The sequence below is a fragment of the Phoca vitulina genome, unplaced genomic scaffold, assembly GCF_004348235.1.
Source record: "Phoca vitulina isolate PV1807 unplaced genomic scaffold, GSC_HSeal_1.0 scaffold1, whole genome shotgun sequence".
Lineage (NCBI taxonomy): Eukaryota > Metazoa > Chordata > Mammalia > Carnivora > Phocidae > Phoca > Phoca vitulina.
In genome coordinates, this window is record NW_022589704.1 from 57,059,260 (window position 1) to 57,082,381 (window position 23,122).

General features: G+C 37.2%; 1 protein-coding gene across 3 annotated transcripts in view; it reads left to right on the forward strand.

The window, feature by feature from the left end:
• The window catches only part of CHN1 (chimerin 1), a 192,658-nt gene that overhangs the window by 30,686 nt on the left and 138,850 nt on the right, over nt 1–23,122 (forward strand). For 2 of the 3 annotated variants that reach the window (XM_032407714.1, XM_032407723.1), the window contains exons 1-3: nt 2,528–2,606; nt 13,579–13,617; nt 15,954–16,009. In XM_032407714.1, the coding sequence (XP_032263605.1) occupies nt 2,543–2,606; nt 13,579–13,617; nt 15,954–16,009 (159 nt within the window). In that variant the 5' untranslated portion in view covers nt 2,528–2,542. Of the gene's footprint in view, nt 1–2,527; nt 2,607–13,578; nt 13,618–15,953; nt 16,010–23,122 lie in introns of those variants that run through there. The other variant, XM_032407733.1, reaches the window with a different exon arrangement.

The window sequence follows — 23,122 nt, forward strand, 5'->3', positions numbered from 1 at the left end:
CTGTCAAATAAATAAATAAAATCTTAAAAAAAAAACAAAAAAAAGGAAAACTCATATCTGGAATCATTTGCTGTAATGTATTGTTTTGATTGGAGTCTATAAAGAAAATCTGGCCTTATACAAGTATGTAGTTGGAAAAGAGGGAAGAATTTTAGTGATCTTTTAAAATAGTTGTGATTATTCTTTGATACTACACTAAAACTTGACAAGTGGTGTTTCAAGGTCAGTTGCAATGTAGTCTCTGAAACCGTATCAGTGAACATTTCATGCTGTTATGTTAAAATCAATTGGTCTACCTTGTACTTCGACTGGATCTTTGACCCATGCACGATTTTATACTATAATGCCTTTGTCATTTCAAAAATATTAGCTCATTGGGTTATGCAGATCTTACAGAAGTTAGCACATTTCACTATACAGTGTATTAATAAATTATCTTAGTGATAAGATCACTATCAATCTGATTATCAGGAAAGTCTTTAAATATTAACAAACTGTCAAGCTCATGTTAGTGGATACAGTTTTCTCCAAATTCTAATGTTCACTTGAAAACTTGAACTTATGGCTGGCAATAAATGTCGTCAGTTATTGTCCTTGAAGTGACAAGGTAACTTTGTTCATTTTCAGGAAAATATCTACCAGATATCCAAGTCTGAATAGACAGTTTGTCAGTCATTCTTTCCAGTGAAACTATGTTTATGAAAATTGTAGCTAGTCCAGCTCACAACTTGAATATTCGCACATATTTTTTTCCCCAAGATAACATCATACTGTAGATATGTGTTATGCACACTTCCCATTTTATCACACAGAATATTAAAAAGACACATACTGTGGCACCTGGGTGGCTCAGTCAGTTGATCATCTGCCTTCGGCTCGGGTCATGAACCCAGGGTCCTGGGATCAAGTCCCGCATTGGGCTCCCTGCTCCGCGGGGAGTCTGCTTCTCCCTCTCCCTCTGCCGTTCCCCCTGCTCATGCTCTCTCTCTCTCTATCTCAAATAAATAAAATCTTAAAAAGAAAAAGTCACACTCAAGGGTCAGGATTTAATAAAATTAATGGTTTTTAAAATGCTTCATCAAGGACATTTTTAAATGAAACTGAATTTGTTTTTAAGCCGTGAGCATGTGTGGCAGTGAAGAATACAGTGACAACTAATACAGTTTGGTGCCCCTGTATGGTTTTGTGCTGAAGCCCAGCGGTTTTACCCACCACAGCTTTTGCACTGATGGTGAGAAAAGCAAATAACTTCTTAATGTGATTATGAAAATAGTTTTGATCTTGTGCATCCCCCACAGGGGTCCACAGACCACACTGAGAATTGCTGTTCCAGGCAGTGTGAAAAACAGACAAGAATCTTTGCCCTCATGAAGCTTTCATCTAACGGGAAGAGACGAACAAAAACCAGCATAATTTGGTAAAATGTTCATATTTTAGATAGTGATAGGTACTAAAGAGAAAAACTGTGACAACTAATGAAAACAGAAGAATATGAACTGCCGGGGGATTTTAAACATTTTAGATAGGGTGACAGAGGAGGCCTCATTTAGAAGATGACTTTTGAGTAAAGAACTGAAACAGGTGAAGGAGCAAGTCAGGAGAGATACCTGCGGGGTAAACATGCCAGTCTGAGGGAGCAGCTAGCTGGAAGTGTTTCTTGTATGTTTGATAAATGGCAAGGAAACCAGAGACTGGAGAGGAGTGGGGGAGGGGAGAGAAGTAGGAGGTGAACCCCGCAAGGTAAGGACAAGTCCTCTAGGATCTTGGGGGTCATTGCTTCTGAATCACGGGCATGCACATCAGCCAGGGGGCTTGTGACAATGCAGTTTCTGATTCATAGCAGGGAATCAGGTCCTGCAGTTCTGCATTTCTAAGAAATTACCAGCTGATGTCAATGTTGTAGTTCTCTTTGTAGCAATCTTGTATGCAGTTGTAAAGAGTTCGGCTTTAGTCTGAGTGACCCAAGAAGCCATTGGAGAGAATCTAGCAGAACAGTGTCATGTTCCGACTTGTGCTTTCACATGGTCAGCCATAAATATTAATAACAGTAGTGGATTTGGAATGCCTTATCCAAAACCTCTGGTTACAGATGTGCGTTAGAATGTAGAATTTTTCAGATTTTAGAAAGGTAATACATTTCCTATATATATAATCTATTTTATAACACCCCAGCATTGTCTGAGATTGCAATCTGTAATCACACATTGATAGTTCTGCAATGAAACGAATGGACAGTCACACTCAAGGGAGTAAGTAAGGACTGTAAATGTTCTTATAGCCATTTAGGTGAGGCTTTTTTTTTTGGCCATCAAATGAGTTATAAGGAATTATGAAAATACTTTTAGTTTCAGGTCAGACCAGTGTGTGTTGCCAAATGAGTTATAAAAATACTTTTACTTTTCAAAGCATTTGGATTTTAGGATTGAGAAAAGGTGGGCCTTTGTTGCTATTATACTTTCAGGTAGTTGCTTTTCCTATCCCCACACTGCAGGAACTTTTAAGACAAGTAAGTCCGTTACATGTTCATTTTAGGCCTCGTTGGATGCAGCTGTCCACAAGAGAGAGCTTTCATACCCTGGGTCCTGCTCTCAAAAGAAGAAAAATAGGTGCCTATCAATTTGGAACACAAGTTCTCATTTCCAAAGAGTTTTTTACATCCTGGCAGCCTTTACTGTCATGTGTGCAGTCAAAGCACATTTAATTAAAACATGCTGAGCATTTTATTATACCTTGGGACAGTTAGCATGTGCTTAGAATGATCCAGCTCTGCTCATTTGTGCTTAACACAGTATTACTTCCATATCTCACTCTGCTTTCTTTCCCACAGCTTTGAGCTGCCTTATTCCATATTTGGCTCCACATCTTGTAATCTAAAGCAAACTTCTCTGTGTTCTTCACAATCCACTTTTTTTAAGTGACTGTTTTTCCCAGAGAAGTCCAGTTTAAAAGAAGTGTATTAGGAAATTGTCAGTGATAAGATGAGACATGTTGTGATCTTTTCCCATCTCAGTTATCTGTGATGTTAAGGTATTAATAATGGAAGCATTATCTCTCTTTTCCCCATAGATTTCATTTAAGGTTTAGTATATACGTTATTCTGAGTACCTGTCCTCTTGATAAAGCTTGGAAACATTGATGTAAAGCGAGACTTTGAAAAGTTGCTGTTTTAATGCTTGCTGGCAAAATGACATGTTGACTGTCATCATTGGAGAATCCTAACTGTTATAGGAATCTGTGTTAAAAAAAATAATGCACATTTTAATAAACACATTCTAGTGCAACTCCTAAGCCTGAGAATATGGCGATGGATTCTTTTTGCTACAAAACAGTGTTGGTTTATGGGAAATGTGTGGGTTAGGAATAATTGTCTCAAAGGATGAATAACAACAAAGGGAAAAGTACTGTTTACAAGTTTTCTTGTAAGACAAGAACAAGGAGGATATACAGTGGACTCTTAGACATTGCAGGGGCAGGGGTGCCCACCTCCCCACACAGGTGATAATCCGAGTGTAACTTTTGACTCCCCCAAAACTTAACTACAAAGCCTTACCAATAACATAGTCAACTAACAAATATTTTGCATGTTAAATGCATTATATATTGTATTCTTTTTTTTAAAGATTTTATTTATTTGACAGAGAGAGAGACAGCGAGAGAGGGAACACAAGCGGGGCGGGGGAGAAGCAGGCTTCCCGCGGAGCAGGGAGCCCGATGCGGGGCTCGATCCCAGGACCCTGGGATCATGACCTGAGCTGAAGGCAGACGCTTAACGACTGAGCCACCCAGGTGCCCCTATATATTGTATCCTTACAAGAAAGTCAGCTAAAGAAAATGAAATGTTATTGAGAAAATCATAAGAGAAAATACATTTACAGTACTCTACTGTATTTATCCAAAGAAAATCCACAAATACATGGACCTGCGCTGCTCAAGGGTCAACTGTATACTGTTTCTACTGAAGGAAGTGAGGGCATTTGAGACGAGAGTTATGGTTCTTACATGACTATCTAGGAAGCTCCCCACTAAAAGCAGAGTTTCAGTTGGTGGTTTTCCAGAACTTATATTTATAAAAAGCAAAAATGCTGCCAAGAGTTTTCATGTGATTACATTTTTAACATCTGTAACTTCAAGTGCTCTGGATGGTTAAAAGTCTAAGTTGTTGGATTTGGACAAGTGTTAATCAGGTATATTCTTCTTGTGTGTGTGGTGAAATGTCTATACCACATGGTAGGATGAATTACAAGGACTTCATAAAGAATTAACTCATTGCAGTCTGATTTTAGAAGTGTGAGCTATAGAAAAATCAAGTAGGAGGATATACTTTTTTTGCTATTGTTGAGTTTTGTGTATTCTGTTTTTTTGTGGGAGAGGGTTTTAGGAAATGTGTCATGTTATTAGAAGTGAATTTTTTTACTTACCTAATGTATATATAATCCAAATGAAAGCCATCTGAGAATGTTTAGATGTTATTGGGAGGCTTGGCAGGAGTTAAATCTCCTCTTGAAGTTCTCTGTTGGAAACCTTGTGGTTAAGTGGGCCTATCTGAGGACTTTCTGTTAATGTGCCAACATGCTAGGATAAACAGTATCAGAAATGATCAGATTTTTAAAGAGAACCTCAGAGAGATAGGACTTGCCATCTAGAAGAAGAAATAGTAGGTTGGAAAATGACAACCCTTACCTTTGAATTGAGTTGAATGACCCAGTTCCTGTGTATAGCTTTTTGTTTCCTAGTGTATAGTTTGAGTCAGCAGAAAGACTTTGTGTAGTCTGTTTGTTAGGTCTGCCAAATTGGTTAGAGGAAACATTGCTTAGGTCTTTAATAAAAAGCCAAATTTGAGTTTTAAAAAGGAGAGGTTTCCAAGTTTGGTTCACATTTCATTCAGGAGGCTTTGTTGGCCCAAGCTACGGGTCCATGGTGAAGAGATGAACGCTGCATTGACAAAATGTTTGTTTTTGGAGATCTTTGGTGAAGCTGCATGTGAGCACTGTAGTTGTAGTCAGAAATTTTCTCCCATGCATTAGTGGTTCTGGGTCATTATTCTCTGAAGAATTAAAAACAATTATCTTTGGTTTTAAAAATAGTTTATTTCTGTCAGAATTGTATCATGACACATCAGTTTTCAACTTGGAACAGTTTTAAATGACTTTGTTTCTCCTAAGGGTGAATTTAACTGACCTGATTTGGCCATGACTTTGCAGAGTGAATTTTAATTATCTTAGTTGAAATGCTTACTTCCCACGTTTTGAAGCATTTTCTAGGAAAGAAGTTTAGTCAGGATATGAGATACCTAGACACATAGTGAAGCACTTTTTTATTTGTTTCCTCATTCGTTTAAAATTGTATATGTTACTATGAGCCTTTTAATTTTTACTCTGAATTTTTGTATTCCAAGAAATATATTTCTTTTATTTATTTTTATTTTTCTCCCTCCCCCAAAATATATTTCTTTTAGAGTAAGAAGTTTCATTGTTTTCTTTTGTGACTCTCTCAAATATTAACAATAGAATTATTTGTTATTTATTGTGAATTTTATGCCCTTGTTCTTTTAAAAAGATCACTTTATAGTAAAATAGAGTTTTGTGATCACAAGCATCTCGTTATTTTAGTATGCCAAAATTTGCTACAGAAACAGAATAGCAACATGTCATTAATGCCTTTCATGTTCTGATTAAAGCAGGACAGGGAATTTCTTGCCAGTTGGTTGAAAGGTGAGTCTTCATTTGAAGGGAAGAAAAGCTCTTTTTTCTTGTCAATAAATGTCATTATTTTTACAGAAATCAAAATTGTTAATTTTCAAACCAAAGGCAATCTGAAACAAATGTGCTTTAAAACATTAATCACAGTTTTTGAGGGTTCATGCCTCATTAGTCTAAACCTCATTTAAAATGCAACATAGTCCTTTTTGAGAAAAATCCATCATATTGTTAAAAAGTTGCAAAAGCCTTTTTGGTTTGAGCCTAAAACAATAAACAGCTTAAATTTAACATTCTAGTCTGTTCTACAATGAACTCTTTATTTTTTAAAATAAAAAGCTAAGCAGATTTAAACTTAACCACAAGAATGTTGTTCTAAACCAAAGAATTCATATAACTATATAATAATACACAACCTATGTGATAAAAAGAATAAAATATTTTTTTTTTTTGTTCTCTAAAGTCAGTCATTTTCAGCAACATCCATACATATATTGGATGTAAATAGGATCCAACCGGAGAGAGCATAAAGATTTACTCAATCACACAATGTTTTAGGTTTAATATAAAAATGCAGAATACTAGGGTATTTATAAATAAATTTAATCTTGTCAATCAATAAATGAACACTTGGAGTACCTCCCAAATAGCCCTAATATTATAAGTTATAATATATCCTATCAAAGATATTATCCTGGGGCGCCTGGGTGGCTCAGTCGTTAAGCGTCTGCCTTCGGCTCAGGTCGTGATCCCAGGGTCCTGGGATCGAGCCCCGCATCTGGCTCCCTGCTCGGCGGGAAGCCTGCTTCTCCCTCTGCCACTCCCCCTGCTTGTGTTCCCTCTCTCACTGTGTCTCTCTCTTCAAATAAATAAATAAAAAAATTAAAAAAAAAAAGATATTATCCTAAGTATATTTTACTAAGATTTTGAAATCATTGCTTAAAGATACAGATGAGCATTTTGAAATTTTTAATATTAAAGGAAAAAAATGAATGTCCTGAAAATATTAATATTTAGAGAAAAAGGCAACACAGAAGAAAATTATAGGCAAAAGCAATTTTAACACTAGAACTTGTTTAAAATCTGAATCTTTGAGTTTCGAAAGTGAGAAAAAATTGGAATAATTTTTCATAGACATGATAAAATATGTAAAAGTAAGATCTCCTTGACTCACAACTCTAGCAATTAACCAAAAGTAAAAGAAAATTTCATTATGAAACTGTTCTCTTTTCCTTAATGAATGCCTGCCATTCAGAAGATTCAGTTAGAACAGGGAGAAGAGGTAAATGAAGACCTGCATAGAGATTCTGAGGGGAATTCAAAGACTGTGTAGGAGGAGGTACCTTATGATGTCTAAAGTTGCCACAAAACTTGTATCTGATTTCCAGACCTCTCAGACTGGGAATATGATTTCTCAGGTAGTATATTCATTTCAAGAGCCCACTCAAAAAATTAGCCCGTGGGGTTTGTTAAATGGGACTTTTCTCTATCTGAATCAGTTTCCCCGTTTTCTCTTCTTACAGATAGTTAACTTATACTTTTTGTTTTTAATAGTTTTTTCCTTCCTTACAAATGTAATATATTCGGAGCGCCTGGGTGGCTCAGTCGGTTAAGCGTCTGTCTTTGGCTCGGGTCATGATCCCAGGGTCCTGGGATCGAGCCCCACATTGGGCTCCTTGCTCAGCAGAGAGCCTGCTTCTCCCTCTCCCACTCCCCCTGCTTGTGTTCCCTCTCTCGCTGTGTCTCTCTCTGTCAAATAAATAAATAAAATCTTTTAAAAAAACCCAAAAACAAATGTAATATATTCACTGTATATTTTTTAAAAAACCGCATAGACGTATAAGACAAGTAAAGTCACCATCTAGAGAAGCCTTACTCCTCCTGGTTCTGGGAAAAAATATTGCCCAGAGGCCTAGGGGATCCATTGTATGTATTAAGTTAACGTCTCTCCTGTGCTTTTAGAGAGACACCTGTCCATGGGAGAACTGAGAAAATAGTCAACAACATTTTCTGTGCTCTGTGGGTTGGATGAGGAACCTGGGTGAGAAAGGCTGATCTAGAGATCACAACTGTTATTTAAATGAGTGTATGCTATTCTAGATCTTTCATATTCTCTCTCATTGGCCCTCTGCCCCCATATATACACACACATACATCTTTTCTTTCATTTCTTAAAAGTGCGATCAGGGATGCCTGGGTGGCTCAGTTGTTAAGCGTCTGCCTTGGGCTCAGGTCATGATCCCAGGGTCCTGGGATCGAGCCCTGCATCAGGCTCCCTGCTCAGCGGGGAGCCTCCTTCTCCCTCTCCCACTCCCCCTGCTTTGTGTTCTCTCTCTCGCTCTGTCTCTCTCTGGCAAATAAATAAAATCTTTAAAAAAAAAAAAAAGTGCGATCAGACTGTACATACTAATCAACTTGGCCTTCATTTTCCATACAGTTCACTGGTCTCTTTTTTTCCTTTGTTTTCCTGCATTTATTTGTTTAGAATTTGCTTACAGTCACAGAGGAGAATGTCTCCAACAGAACCTGTCTTTTTACTTTCCCACTTGCTTAGACACGGTGTAGTCTGTCTTCAGACCTCGCCCACCACCTGTGACTTCTGAGCTCATTACTCCCCACCTCCTCTGAGTCTTTGCGCCATCTGTTTTACTGGCTCGCTCTTCTACCTTTGGCCTTCCTGCTGCTTGGCTCCTTTTCTCTAACTCGTGAGAATTGGTCTGGGCCTGACTACAGTACTCTTCTCTCTGTAGACATCAGAGTATTTAGTGGGAAGTAAGTAGCAAGCAGAAGAAAACACATTTCGTTACTTATAGATGCTTCCTGGACAACTCAGCCTAGGATCCCTCCAGTGCCTGAGTCTCAAGCTTTCCTCCACATGTCTTTTATTTCAACCAGTCTGCATTATTTACAGTTCCTCAAACACTTCCTGAACTTTCTTGTTTCTGTGCCTTACTCACTGTGTTCCTCTGTTCAGAATGCTGTTCTCCCTCTTACTTCCAGTCTCCCTCCCGTAACCCCTTGACTTTAAAAATCATCTGTCTTTCAAAGCCCTCATCAGAAGATACCACCTCTGTTTTTTCTTTTTTGGCACTCTGGCTAAAAGTGATTCCTTCTTGGGGTGCCTGGGTGGCTCAGTTAAGAGTCTACCTTTGGCTCGGGTCATGATCCCAGGGTGCTGGGACTGAGCCCCGCATCGGGCTCCCTGCTCGGCAGGAAGCCTGCTTCTCCCTCTCCCACTCCCCCTGCTTGTGGTCCCTCTCTCGCTGTCTCTCTCTCTCTCTCTCTGTCAAATAAATAAAATCTTTAAAAAAAATAAAACTTATTCTCAAAGTGTGGTTGGGGAACCTCGGGGGTCCCCAAGTTTTTTCTGAGTTTCTAAAAGTCAAAACAGATTAATAAGAAGACAACATTATGTGCCTTTTTCACTCTCATTCTCTCACAAGTGTCTAGTTGAATCTTCCAGAAGGTACATGGCAAGTGATATCACAATAGATTAAATACAGAGGCAGGTATGAGAATCTGTCTTCGGTTAGAGCAGACATTAAAGAGACTTGCAAAATGTAAAACTAATTTTTTGTTTTGAAAAATAAAGTTATCTTTTATAAAAGTGTTAAAATATAATTTTTATATTTAACAAATTAACAAAAATTTAACAAATTAAATAAAAATTTGTTAAAACATGAAAACAAATTGTGTCACTTTTAATTTCTAATATGGTTAATATCAGTAGATATTAAAAGCTCTTTAGAATGCAGATTTTTGAAACCAAAAGTTTGAGAACCACTGGTTTAAAAGATGTAAAATATTTAAAAGAGAACAGACTTTTAACAGAGTACAAGATGTAGTCAAGGTATCTTCATACTGGAATATGTAATAATTGATCATATTGGTTTCCATTTGTTAGGCGTTTAGGTTGAATACAGTTTTTTGTCTTTTTAAAGATTTATTCACTTATTTTGAGAGAGAAAGAGAGAGTGAGCATGAGCAGGAGGGACAAAGGGAGAGGAAGAGAGAATCTCAAGCAGACTCTGTGCCAAGCAGCCCAATGCAGGGCTGGATCTCATGACCCTGAGATCACGACCTGAGCCGAAACCAAGAGTTTGAGGCTTAACAGACTGCGCCCTCCAGGTGCCCCCCAGGTTTTTAGTCTTAAAAGTAATATTACAGGGGCACCTGGGTGGTGCAGTACATTAAGTGGCAACTCGTGATTTTGGCTCAAGTCATGATGTCAGGGTCATGAGATCGTCATGAGATCGTCAGGATCATGAGATCGTCAGGCTCTGCCCTCAGTGTGGAGTCTGCTTGGGATTCTCTCTCTGCCTCTCCCTCTGACCCTCCCTCTGCTTGCACACTCTCTCTCTAAGAATAAGTAAAATCCTAAAAGTAATATTGCAGTGATATTCTTCTATATTGCTATTTTCCAAAAATACTTAATTGTTTTACAATAAATTCCTAGAAAGAGAACAGAACTGCTGGGTCAAAAGGTATCCAGAAGGAACTGGCATGACTTATTATATAAATTCAGGGGCCAAATTTGCTCCCCTGTTTGTTGTTGTTGTTAATCAGTGCCCCAGTTAGCAGGAAGTTCAGTGTCTTCCTCTTTAGGCAGCCTCCTCCTCTTGCTAGTTTGAGCCCCAGGAGTCTTACTCAGTCCCACAATGGTCCCATCCTCTTCCAAATGCCAGAAAGAGAGCTGCACTATAATAGTACACCATCTGTCTTCCTTATCTTTATCACTTTCTGTCAGTGTTAAAGACCAGCCCCATATTGTTTGTTGACAGTTGATTGTCTTACTGCTGCTAGGATGCTGTTTCTGGTCAGACTTGGCCCAGGTCACAGTAGTGACCCCACTTGGAGGTCCAGATTGCAATTAGTTCATGTTCTTATACTCAGCGATTCAATGCCAGGGAGGTTGAGGACACTTCTCTCATCAGCCCCATGCTGGGTCAGAATCTGTCTTCCCTAATAAACCCATAAGACCTTTGGGTGGCCCTACATCACCAGTTTCAGTTAACCCATTTTCAAGGTCAATTTATTTCAGGAGTGTCCTTGTTTTTTCTTGCCAGTGTACTTGGTTTGGGCTATGCCTGAGCTGAAGGCAGATGCTTAATGACTGAGCCGCCCAGGCGCCCCAGAAAAGACTTTTAAAACCCAAACTTCGCTCTTAAAAGTGACTAGTCATTAGAATTGTTTTAATATTAAGGGAAACTTAAACTTTTCTCCCACTATTTCTTGGTTACTTGCTAAATGTTCATTTTATTTGGCCACAAAATTATGATCTGTAGCATCTTGAATAATGCTTTCAATAAAACGGTAGATATACAGGGAAGAACAAATAAGAAGAAGAGAACGCACAGCTGAAATCATTGACAATGGCCTGAGGCTAATATGGTAACATCACTGTGTTTTTAAATTCACTTTTGGTGAGGGCAGGCCATTTACTAAAGGCCTTCTAATTGCAGGGTGCTTTATGTATGACACCTAGTTTGATCCTCACAACAAACCTGTGTTGTTACTATTCCCATTTTAGATGATGTTACTCTATAGATAAAGAATAAGATTCAGAGAGGTAGTAGATTTCCTGAAGTCACACAGCTTTAAGTAAAAGTTGATGCTCCCTAAGAAAGCCCTATCTAGGACTAGATACACAATTCCCCAGAGGCAGGATTTTGAGAATTAGCCTCTTTCTCACCTTCTCCAACGTCAAAGCAATCTACATAAGGCTCTCACTGCTTCCATCCAGGCTTTACACAGGGTTTGTGAGGAATTAGGGCCAATTACCAAGTTAGAGGGCACAGTCCCAAAGGCTTTCCTTAATTCTGACACCAACTGCAAGTTGGAGGGGGTTCCCTCAAACTCCCCTCAGGCTTGATAATTCACTGGAAGGACTCATAGAACTCTCTAATCGCTGTTAATACAATCATGATTTATTACAGGGAAGGGTGCAAATTGAAATCAACCAAGGGAAGAAGCACATAAGTTAGGGTCCACGAGAAGTATAAAATGTGGAGCTTCCCTTGTCCTCTCTGTTTAAAACGGGCCCCCCACATAGTACTGAAGTGATGTCTGGGGTTGCTAAGCTCAAGAAGGCTGTGATGTATCCTATGGAGAAAGATATATGTGTTAGATGAGCTTCCCTGAGGCATGAGTTATAAGTGCTGTTGACTGTGAGTTCAGTGTTAATGAATCACAATGTTTATTATAACTAAGGTGTCTTTAAACAGAAACACAAATAAAACAAGGTTATGTATTGATGGGCTGATGAGAATGTTGTGACCAGAGGCATACAGGAACGTAATCTTGTGTTTTCCCTTAGGAGCAATGGTTCAGTGTTCACTTGGTCAGTGTTCAAGGTGCCTCTGTAGAATATAACTATGACAAATAATGAGTCAACTGTATTTGCTGCATTACTTCATTACCCATTTATTCATGTAATCTTTTATTTGTTCATTAAAAAACATATTTGAGCACTCCTACTGAGTGCTAAGCAATTTCTGCATGACTTAGAATTTCCTTTTTGGGGGCGCCTGGGTGGCTCAGTGGTTAAACATCTGCCTTCAGCTCAGGTCATGATCCCGGGATCCTGGGATCGAGCCCCACATTGGGCTCCCTGCTCTGCGGGAAGCCTGCTTCTCCCTCTCCCACTCCCCCTGCTTGTGTTCCCTCTCTCGCTGTGTCTCTCTCTGTCAAATACATAAATAAAATATTAAATAAAAAAAAAAGAATTTCCTTTTTGTATTCTTATGCCTATTATTAGTAGTCTTGCTGTAGTCTTCTGGCTCCAAATATTTGTGTGGTTTATAAGTGAAGTGTTAGCATTTTAAAGGTTGAGGGGAATGATGAGTCTATTATCATTTTTACTTAATCTACATATGCTAAATTCAGCCTTCTCAGTAAACTTTCCAGAAATTTTCTTGCCTCCTTGGAGACCAGGATTTTTTGGACCAGATTCCTTAATGGGTTTATGTGGGGTACCAGCAGAACCAGGTGATGTAGCTGGCCCCATATTCCCACACCAAGTTGCTGTGTCTGCCAGTTTAGCTACGTGGTCTTGCAGGCAGAGCTTTTGACCAGCAGAATTGTTACTGAGCTGCACTTTACTGATGAGATGCCAGACCACACCGGTGCCTCTCCTTTTTCTATTTTCCCCATCTCCCTCATGTGTTTGTATTTCCATCTCTTTCCACCTCCTCTTTACACTGTCTCCTAAGTCCTCTTTCAAGCAGTGAGGGGAAATGGACTGAAGAGCAGATGTTCACCTCATGTCCTTTATGGCTCCCTGATGCACTGTCTTCCAAGGGAATGTTTCTCATTTCTTGGTTTTGATTGTCCATGACATTTGAAGAAGTACCTGGCTTCTCTTCTCTCCTGATGTTAATAAAACCATTTACACTGGAATCCCCCAAATGTGATGGGGGAGGTACATTTCTGAGGATTAAACGTGTTATCTGGTCAATATTACTGAAAAAGAAAAATTCCAATGATTTCAGGGGTCTTTCAGTGAAATAGTTATAGAGTTACACCCAAAGATATAAAGACTTTAGTGACTATTAGTGACTGTGAGAAATGAGTGCCCGTTGTAAAAATTTTTTTTTTATGTGATATGTTTTTATGTGTTTTTATGTGATAACCGGTTGAATAAATACAGTAACTTTCTTTGAACATCTTTGTGAAACTGTACTCCTAGAAAGTAAGGACCAAGAGCAAAAAACCTCTGAATGCCCTCTAGAGTCCAACACAATGCCTAGGACACATAGACCTCAACAAATATATATTAAATATATGATTAAATATATATTAATTTAACTTAATTTAATTATATTAAATATATGTGATTAAAATATAAATATCAATAATGTTAATTTGGTATTTATTCTTCCAGATACAGATGAATATAGACCTCCTGTTTGGAAATCTTACTGTAAGTATACAAATAATTTTAAATTGGGTGTGTTATAGTGCTTTATAAGTGATAGAGAAATAATAAGATCATTAGATAGGAAGACTCATTTCATTTTATACACATTATTGAAAAATTAATTTACAGCAGGATTTGGGAATAGCATAGATTTGGGAAAACAGGAGTGTTTCCATAAGGTCTGTCTATGGTTTGCATGTCTGGAATGCATCTCATCCCTCTGAGTTTATGTGGAATTCCATATTGAACTTGTGACCACTTGTTGACATTGGCTGATAAAAACTAATGCAAGGAGAAGCTAACTAAGAATTCAAGCAATGCAATTATTCTCAAATCCTGATTCTTTGTATGCAAAAGGATTATGTAAATGGTAAGTCAGGAGGCTATCTTGATAGAATGAGTGGGTGAAAAGAGTGGGTTTTTGTGTGTGTTTGGTTTTTTAGGAATTGCTTTCCCGAATACAAAAGAGAGACATTTGAATTCTATATTGCTCTTTAAACTTTGCGTTAGAATAAAAATCTTTTCCAAAGAGTCTAGGTTCTTAGCCCTTTATGTCCCCTTCCTTGCTTCCTAGAGAATATTATTTTTTCAAGTAAAAGATATTTCAGATTTTTAAAAAGTGGAAATAGGATTAATATAATCAGAGTAGCTGTAAGAGGCAATCCATGAATGCACTACTGCAGGCACCAGTACTGGAAGTTTTTGTTTATCTCTGGACTTGGATAAGCAACCTAAGAAACCTGTAGTTTAAATACACATTTTTAACATCTTTGTAAATGTTGAGTTATCCTAAATTTGTTATTTGTAAGTTGCTGCAATTTGCTGACTGAAGGAGCAGCAATTCGGATTCTTGGCTTTATGTTCCCAGAACAACAGATAGTTTTATTTTAATAGGTTGCTACTTTGGGCTAATTATAGTAAGCAAAATATGAACAGTCTCTAAAAATATTGCCATACAGGCTTTTTCCCCCATCCCTGCTGGTGTCTTTTTATTTCTGGGGAGTATAGTTCAAAGAATGTATAAAAATGACTAATGTTCTTTACTTCTTAAAGATTTTATCTCATAATCTCATTGGCTAGAAGCCTATTTAAAATTCTTGTCTGCATTTTCTGGTTTTCAGTTTACCTTAGTTCCCTTTGCTCTGACTTGTACCTTGCACATTTCTTTGTGTAAGAGCATCTGTGAAGCCTCACATTGTTATTAAATCGTGGTGGTAATTTGTTTCCCCTTGAAGAATATTGAGCACTAAATGTATAGGTGATTTGTATTTTCTGTATCTCTACATGTCTTACAGTAGCTATCATGTTCTTAAAAATGACATTTTTTGTGTGTGACAATTCTGCTACTGAATTTTATAGTTTCTTTTAGTAACCTCAATGCCTGAGCTCTACCCAACATAATTCTAAAAACTTAAAAATACGAACCAATAGGAAAATAGAACTAGCAAGATGTCTAAGTTGAGGACTCTTTTTACATAAATATAGTTTTATTGTCTTTTTAAAAAAGATTTTATTTATTTATTTAGAGAGCATGAGCAGGGGGAGGGGTAGAAGGAGAGAGAATCCTCCAGCAGACTCCCCACTGAGCGCAGAGCCCTATGCGGGGCTGGATCTCACAGCCATGAGATCGTGACCTGAGTAGAAATCAAGAGTCAGACGCTTAACTGATTGCGCCACCCAGGGGCCTCTAGTTTTGTTGCTTTTTGATACGAATTGCTTGACTTCAACAGGGCCCTAACCTGTAATGAATGAGGCAAGCGAGCCAAGTGCCAACGGAGGGCAAGTAGAGCATGGATGCCCCTGTTTGCAGGGAGGGCTCATAATTAGCTCCCCTTTATTGAGCGCTTGCTCTGATGTTGTCTTATTTTTCAGAAATGGAATTCTCTTTTACCTTTGTTGTTGCTGTTGAATCTCTTTTTTTAAATGTTAAAAACAAATTTAAATTTAGAAAACAGCAAACCAAACATGTGAGCCAATTTTGACCTCAAGATACCTATTTGTGATCTCTGAACTTGATTAACAATGTTTTGCTACTGTCTCCAGGTACTGAGAAATTCATTAATAACTATATAAGCATTGATACTGCTAAGGCGATTGAAAAATGTTAAGTACTTTAATCATATATCTTCTCATCTTGAATTTAGCAATTAATTTTTGATGAATCACTTAATGATTGTGCAATTTAAATTTCAGCTGAGTTCCAGTTTAAATTACCAAGAATATTAGAAAAAACCTGAATGTTTGTCCATAGGAGACTAACTGAATAAACTATAGCAGTTAAAAGAGTAAGGACAATTTCTGTGAGCTCACGTGGAATGATTTACTTTCTGTCTTTACAGTGTATCAGTTGCAACAGGAAGCCCCTCATCCTCGAAGAATTACCTGTACTAATGAGGTGGGTGTGACGAAACTGTTACAACAAAATGTCTCTCAGTCATCTGTTTCCTGAACTTTGACCTTACTCAGTAGCATGTTATTTGTGGGGTTAGCTAGTTACGTTAGTTAGCATCAAGAAATTGTGCTTGAATGCATTTTCTTAACATTCTTCTCAATTAAAATAACTGCCACTTTTTAATGAACTATTCAGAACACAGTATAGAATGTGACAGTATAGTTTTAAGTGCTATTTAGTATTCTCAGTTAAGTCATCTATTCTTCTTCCAATTTTTATTTTTTATTCTTTTTGAAACAAAGTTTGAAGGCATTATTAAAGTAACTTTTCCATTAAGAAAAGATTTAAATTGTGGTTTTAAAAATGAGCAGAAGACATGAACAGTTCACCAAAAAAGATATGACTTATCAAAATATATGAAATGATGTTCAACTTCATGAACAATAAGAGAAATGCAAATAAAAATACACGGAGAGAGACCATTGTCACTTTTTCAAATTGGCAAAAGTCCAAAAGATTAGAATATGCTTAGCTGGTAAGTCTGTGAAGAAACAAACACGTTCTGGTATGGCTGATAGGAATGTAAAGTGCTACAATCTTATGAGAGTTTTGTAAGACCTAACAAAACTCTGCCCGCATTTACCTCCCAGTCCAAGTTCTAGTGATTTACCCTGATGAATTACCTGTACAAATAGGGAATTACATATGCCCAAAGTTGTTTATTATAGGATTATTTGTAACAGCACAATATTAGAAAAAGCCTAAATGTCTGTCCATAGGAGACTGATTGAATAAACTGGGATATTAAAAAGAATAAGGAAGATTTCTATGAGTTGATCTGGAATGATTTCCAGATAGAAAATATATATATAGACATTGGAAATACAATAATTTCGGTTAGACCCACTGCAATAAAGAGAGTCAAATGAGTTTCTTTGTTTTCTAGTGCATATAAAAGTGATGTTCACACTATACTGTAGTCTATTAAGCATGCAATAGCATTATGTCTAAAAACACAATGTACACACCTTAATTTAAAAATACTTTATTGCTATAAATGCTGTCATCAGAGCTTTCAGTGAATTGTAATCTCTTTGCTGGTGGAGGTCCATGCCTCAGTGCTGATGGCTGCGATTGATCAGGGCTGTGATTGCTGAAGGTGGGGGTAGCTGTAGCAATGTTTTAAAATAAGACAACAATGAAATTTGCCACATTGATGGACTCTTCCTTTCATGAACACTTTTCTTGGTAGCATGTGATGCTGTTCGATAGCGTTTTCCCTACAGCAGAACTTCTTTCAAAATGAGAGTCAGTGAAACCCTGCTGCCTCTTTGTCAACTAAGTTTATGGAATACTCTAAATCCTTTGTTGTCATTTCCAGAGTCTTCCCAGCATCTTGATCAGGAGTAGATTCCATCTCAAGAAATCACTTTCTTTGCTCATGCGTGAAGAGCAACTCCTCATTTGTTCAAGTCTTATCATGAGATTGCAGCAGTTCAGTCACATCTTTGGGCTCCACTTCTAGTTCTCTTCTGTTTCCACCACATCTGTAGTTGCTTTCTCCACTGAAGTCTTGAACCCCTCAAAGCCATCCGTGAGGGTTGGAATCAACTTCTTCCAAACTCCTGTATTTAATGTTGATATTTTGACCTCTTATGAATCATGAATGTTTTTAATGACATCTAGAATGGTGAATCCTTTCCTCAAGGTTTTCAGCAATAGCCTTACGAGATGTATTTCTTAAACAATAAGACTTGAAAGTCAAAATTATTCCTTGATTCATGGGCTATAGAATGGATGTTGAGTTAGCAGGCATGAAAACATCATCAATCTCATACATCTCCATCAGAGCTCTTGGATGACCCAAAGTGTGTTGTCACTGAGCAGTAATATTTTGAAAGGAATCTTTTTTTCAGGGCAGTAGGTCTCAACAGTGGGCTTAAAATATTCCATAATTCGAGTTATAAACAGATGTGCTGTCATCCAGACTTTATGGTTCCATTTATGAAGCACAGGCAGAGTAGATTGAGCGTAATTCTTAAGGACCCTAAGATTTTCAGAATGATCAAGGAGCCTTGCTTCAGCTTAAAGTTACCAGCTGCATTAGTCCTTAACAAGAGTCAGCGTGTTTTTTGAAGCTTTAAAACCAGGCATTGACTTCTCTCTAGCTATGAAAGTCCTAGATGGCATCGTCTTTTAATACAAGGCTGTTTCATCTACAGTGAACATCTGTTGTTTAGGGTAGCCACTTTCATGAATGATCCTAGTTGGATCATCTGGAGAACTTGCTGCAGCTTCTACAACAGCACTTGCTGCTTCCCCTTGCACTTTTGTGCTGTGAAGATGGCTTCTTTCCTTAAATCTCATGAACCAGCTCTGCCAGCTTCCAACTTGTCTTCTGCAGCCTCCTCACCTCTCTCAGCCTTCTTAGAATTGAGGAGAATTAGGGCCTTAGTCTAGATTAGGTTTTAGCTTCAGGGAATGTTGTAGCTGGTTTGATCTTCTATCCAGACCACTAAAACTTTCTCCATTATCAGCAATAAGGTTGTTTTGCTTTCTTATCATTCATGTGTTCACTGGAGTAGCACTTTTTTTTTTTTTTTTTTACATGATTCTAATTCTTTTTATTGTGGCAAAATATACATGGCATAAACTTTACTATTATAACCATTTTTTTAATTTAAATTCAAGAAGCCAAGGTATAGTACATTATTAGTTTTTGATATAATGTTCAGTGATTGATTAGTTGAGTATATCACCCAGTGCCCATCACCCAGTTACCCCATCCCCCTACCCACCTCCCTTTCCACAACCCTCAGTTTGTTTCCTGGAGTCCAGAGTCTCATATGGTTTGTCTCCCTTCTGATTTCTTCCCATTCAGTTTTCCTTCTCCCCTACCCCTATGGTCCTTTTAATTTTTTTTCAAGAATTTTTCCTTTGCATTCACAGCTTGGCTAACTGGTACAAGAGGCCTAGCTTTTGGCCTGTCTCGGCTTTCGACGTGCCTTCCTCACTTAGCTTCATCATTTCTTGCTTTTGATTTAAAGTGAGAGATGTGTGACTCTTTCTTTCCCTTGAACACTTAGAGGCTACTGTAGGGTTATTAATTGGCCTAATTTCAGTATCATTGTGTCTCAGGGAATAGGTCTGAGGAGTAGGAGGGAGATGGGGGAATGTCCGGTTGGTGGAGAAGTCAGAATACAGAACATGTAGCAGTCAAGTTTGCTGTCTTATATGGGTGCAGTTTGTGGTGCTCCAAAACAATTGCAGTAGTGACACCGAAGATCCCTGATGACAGGTCACCATAGCAAATATAATAATAACGACAAAGTTTGAAATACTGTGAGAATTACCAAGTTGTGACACAGAGACACAAAGTGAGCAAATGCTGTTGGGAAAATGGCAGGAAAAGCCTTGTTTGATGCGGGGTTGCCAGAAACCTTCGACGTGTAAAAAACACAGTATCTGTGAAGCACAGTAAAGTGAAGCACAATAAAATGAGGTATGCCTCTATGGTAATTATGGTCCATTTTTAGTAATGAAGAAGGGAAAAATAAAAAAAAATAAAGCTTATCTTTGCAAAAGAGAAACATAGGAAGGATTAACCCAGAGACCAATGAAATAATTATCTGTAAGGAGTGTCGGGGTGGGGGGGCAGTGTGGGGAGGATAAGGATGGAAGTTAGACGTCCCTGAGGATATGTTTTTCTATAGTTGTGACTTTTGAACTATGCAAGTATTTCGCATATTCAAACAACAAAATTAAGTAAAAAATGATAAAAAAAAAAAGCAAACCTTAAATTTGAATACAAATAGAAACAAATGAACCTAACAAATTCATAACATACCCCAAAATTGATTTAAGTAGCTTATAAATATTTTGACTGTAAAGACTTGGGGGGAAATATTCTAAGAATCATAACCTACAAAGAGATCTTTATACTTAGCAATTTGTTGTTGTTAGTGGTGCTTGTATAGTAATTCTGAAATGATTTTGTGTGTAATGTAGGACAGATCAAATGAGTAACCATATTGGATTTTGGGGAACCAGTGTTCTGAGGAGATATAAATATGGAGTAGGGGGAAACTGAGAAGTACAGCATGGTTTTGAATTTGAACTGGAGGTATAAATATGAACTCACAGATTTTTTAAAATTTATTTTCTATGTCAGTCCATGGAAAGGCCTTAGAAGCAATGATGCCCTAGTAAGAATGAACATACTCAGTGCCCAAAGTTTGGTTTCCAAATACTATTTACTAAAAGGAGCCAATGCTCCTTAGAGAAATTCCTGATTCCAGAACATGGGGCAATGAGATCCTAGAACATTTTATATCAGAAAGCAAGGAGAGCTCAGAAATGGATGGGGACATGTCAAAAGACCTAGCAGCCCACCTGAAAGAAGGGTTCTCACAGGCCAAATTTGGGACAATTTGATAATCAAAAAGAAAAATGATAGTAATGAATTATAACACATTGAATGAAAAGATAATGTGTTAGTTAGTCCATAGTGATACTTACCAAAAACCCTACCCCAATACAAAGAGAAAACAGGGGAGAGGGGCAGAATGTAAAGTTGTCCTTTACAGCAGAAGGGTGGCTAAATGTGTAGAGTGATAATGATTTGTGCTGATAATTGAGTCAGGCAAGGATCATCATTGACCATTAAAACCATTGAGTGAAAGATTGTAGGTGAAGAGGATATACACATGGTCTCAAGGTGTCACCCTACCAATTATTTATGAATTGCAAAGAGAAAGCTATGTTTTCATAGTGGACATCTGGCAGTCACACCTTTATCCATGTGATCAAATTTAGCATTACCTCTAATGGGTCAAACTGACATGTCTCCGGAAGTGATGTAATGAGGCATACACAAAACCATCTATATGGTATTTCTGCCAAAATGCTTAACTTCTGTCTTTTTATGAAGTATGAATCAGATCCAAAATGTGTACATTCTATAAGACATCTGTCCTGCAAATGTCATTTTCGTAAAAGAAATAACAGTGGTGGGACCATTCTACAATGAAGGAGACTAAATGCCACCCAACTGCGGTACGGGTACCTTGATAGGGTCCTAGAAATAGAGATCCCTCTCTCTCTCTCTCTCTCTCTTTCTCTCTCTAAAGCTACATATTTGGGGTATAATTAGAGAAATTTGAATAAGAACTATATTAGGTAATATGGAATCATAATAACTTTCTTAGCTGATATACTATTTAAAGGAATTGCTTCTCCATTGTTCAAAAAATGTTGAAATGGATCTTGTTATTGTGAAAACTGGTTAAAAAACACTGAATAGCTCTGAAAGTATAGAGTCATAAAGAGTATTAATTTATCGAATTAGTCAGGGATTTCATGAGATTATCTTTTAAATGTCATGTTGCAGTTTAAATATTTGTAGATGTCCAGTCTGCACGTATGTATGTATGGAATAAGTATGTAGTGTTTAATGGTGGCATTTTATTGCTACTGTGCCATGATCAAAGATGATGAAATAATTTTATGTGTAGTGAGAATTTTTTTTAAAATGCTGTTTAAAAAAAAAAAATTTCATTTTGTTTCATACTCTGACCAGACACAACCTTTTAAACTTTTAACAGAAAGTGAGATTTTGGCGGTAGTTCTGTGAAAAGTCTGAAAGTACTAGTAACACAATTATCTTTCTTTTTTCTTTTTTTTTTAATAGATAAGAACTTATATTTTATTTATTTATTTTATTATTATGTTAATCACCATACATTACATCATTAGTTTTTGATGTAGTGTTCCATGGTTCATATACACAATTATCTTTCTTGAGAAATATCTATACTTTGCCTTTCTCAAGAGAATTTGAGGCCACACAAATGAAGACATAATAAAAGGAAGAAGAAAAGTTGAAAAAGATAAAAAAGAAACAGCAAATGTGTCAATTGATTGCATTGCTGATTGAGGATCAATAACATTGTGTGAAAAGGGAATCACAGTAATAAAGTGCGTAACCCTTGAGGACTGGAAAGGCTAATAAGATCCAGCTTTTACCTGAACTAAATTCTTTTCAAAAAATCATGTGGCTTATTATATGAAGTACATTTATTGATGTTACGTTGACCAACTGTAGTTTCACAGCCCGTGCAAAAGTAGACTTTCGATCCTTTCTCATAGCAGCAGGTATAACATTAAGGAACAACAGTCACTGAAGCTAATTTTGAAAGGGCTAAACTGTTTCCAAGTATATAGGCTTCTGGTGCTCCACTTTGATACAAACATGGAATGCTAGGAGATTGGCTGGCTCGTAGAGTCTCTGAAAATAATTTCTCTTGATTTAGTTTTGTGATGCAGTTGACTGAATACTGCCATCCACTGAAAAACAAGAGTGTCGTATTCTGCACTGTTGGTTAAAGGAAGGCATAGAAGCACCGGGAAACAAAGGGTACAACTGAGATTTTATTTAAATTGTTTTCACTCTGCTTACTTTTCTTTCACAAGAAATTAGTAATCATGTTCTAAGGGCAAATTGGTGGGCACGGAATGCTGCTCTGTGGGCAGAAGTGTTTACCGTGGACTGGCTCTCCTGTCATATTGTAACCACCTTCTCATGTTGTTCAAAACTAATAATCTATTAGCTACTCAACTTTGACAGCTTAATAAAGATTAATTATGCATGACTAAAGTATGTACATTTAATTAGCAAATTAGTGATAACAACTTGTTTCTATATTTGACCAATCTCTATAATACTCAACAATGTCTTTCTATTTTTACCTGGTGATAACTAAAGGGCAATTAATAAAGAGCAGGAAATGGTCTCATTTTAAAGAAATGACATCCCCATTCAATATTGCTCTAATGATTAAATTTATAAATATAGATACTGAGAGTATGTCACTAATGCTGCTCATCTACTTATTTTGAGCAATATTCAGTCTCATTAAATGCCTGTAAAACAATCAAATAACTTAGATATCTATTTAAAATGAAAGTAAAGCATTAATCAGTGAGATGGAGCTAACATAAAATACTTACTGAATAAAGAAAGTTTCAGTTTTAGTCTCGATTAAATGATAAATAGCTGGCTTGGGAGAATTAAAGGTTCTTGGGAGTGATGAGCACTAAAAATAAAACTGTACTGAG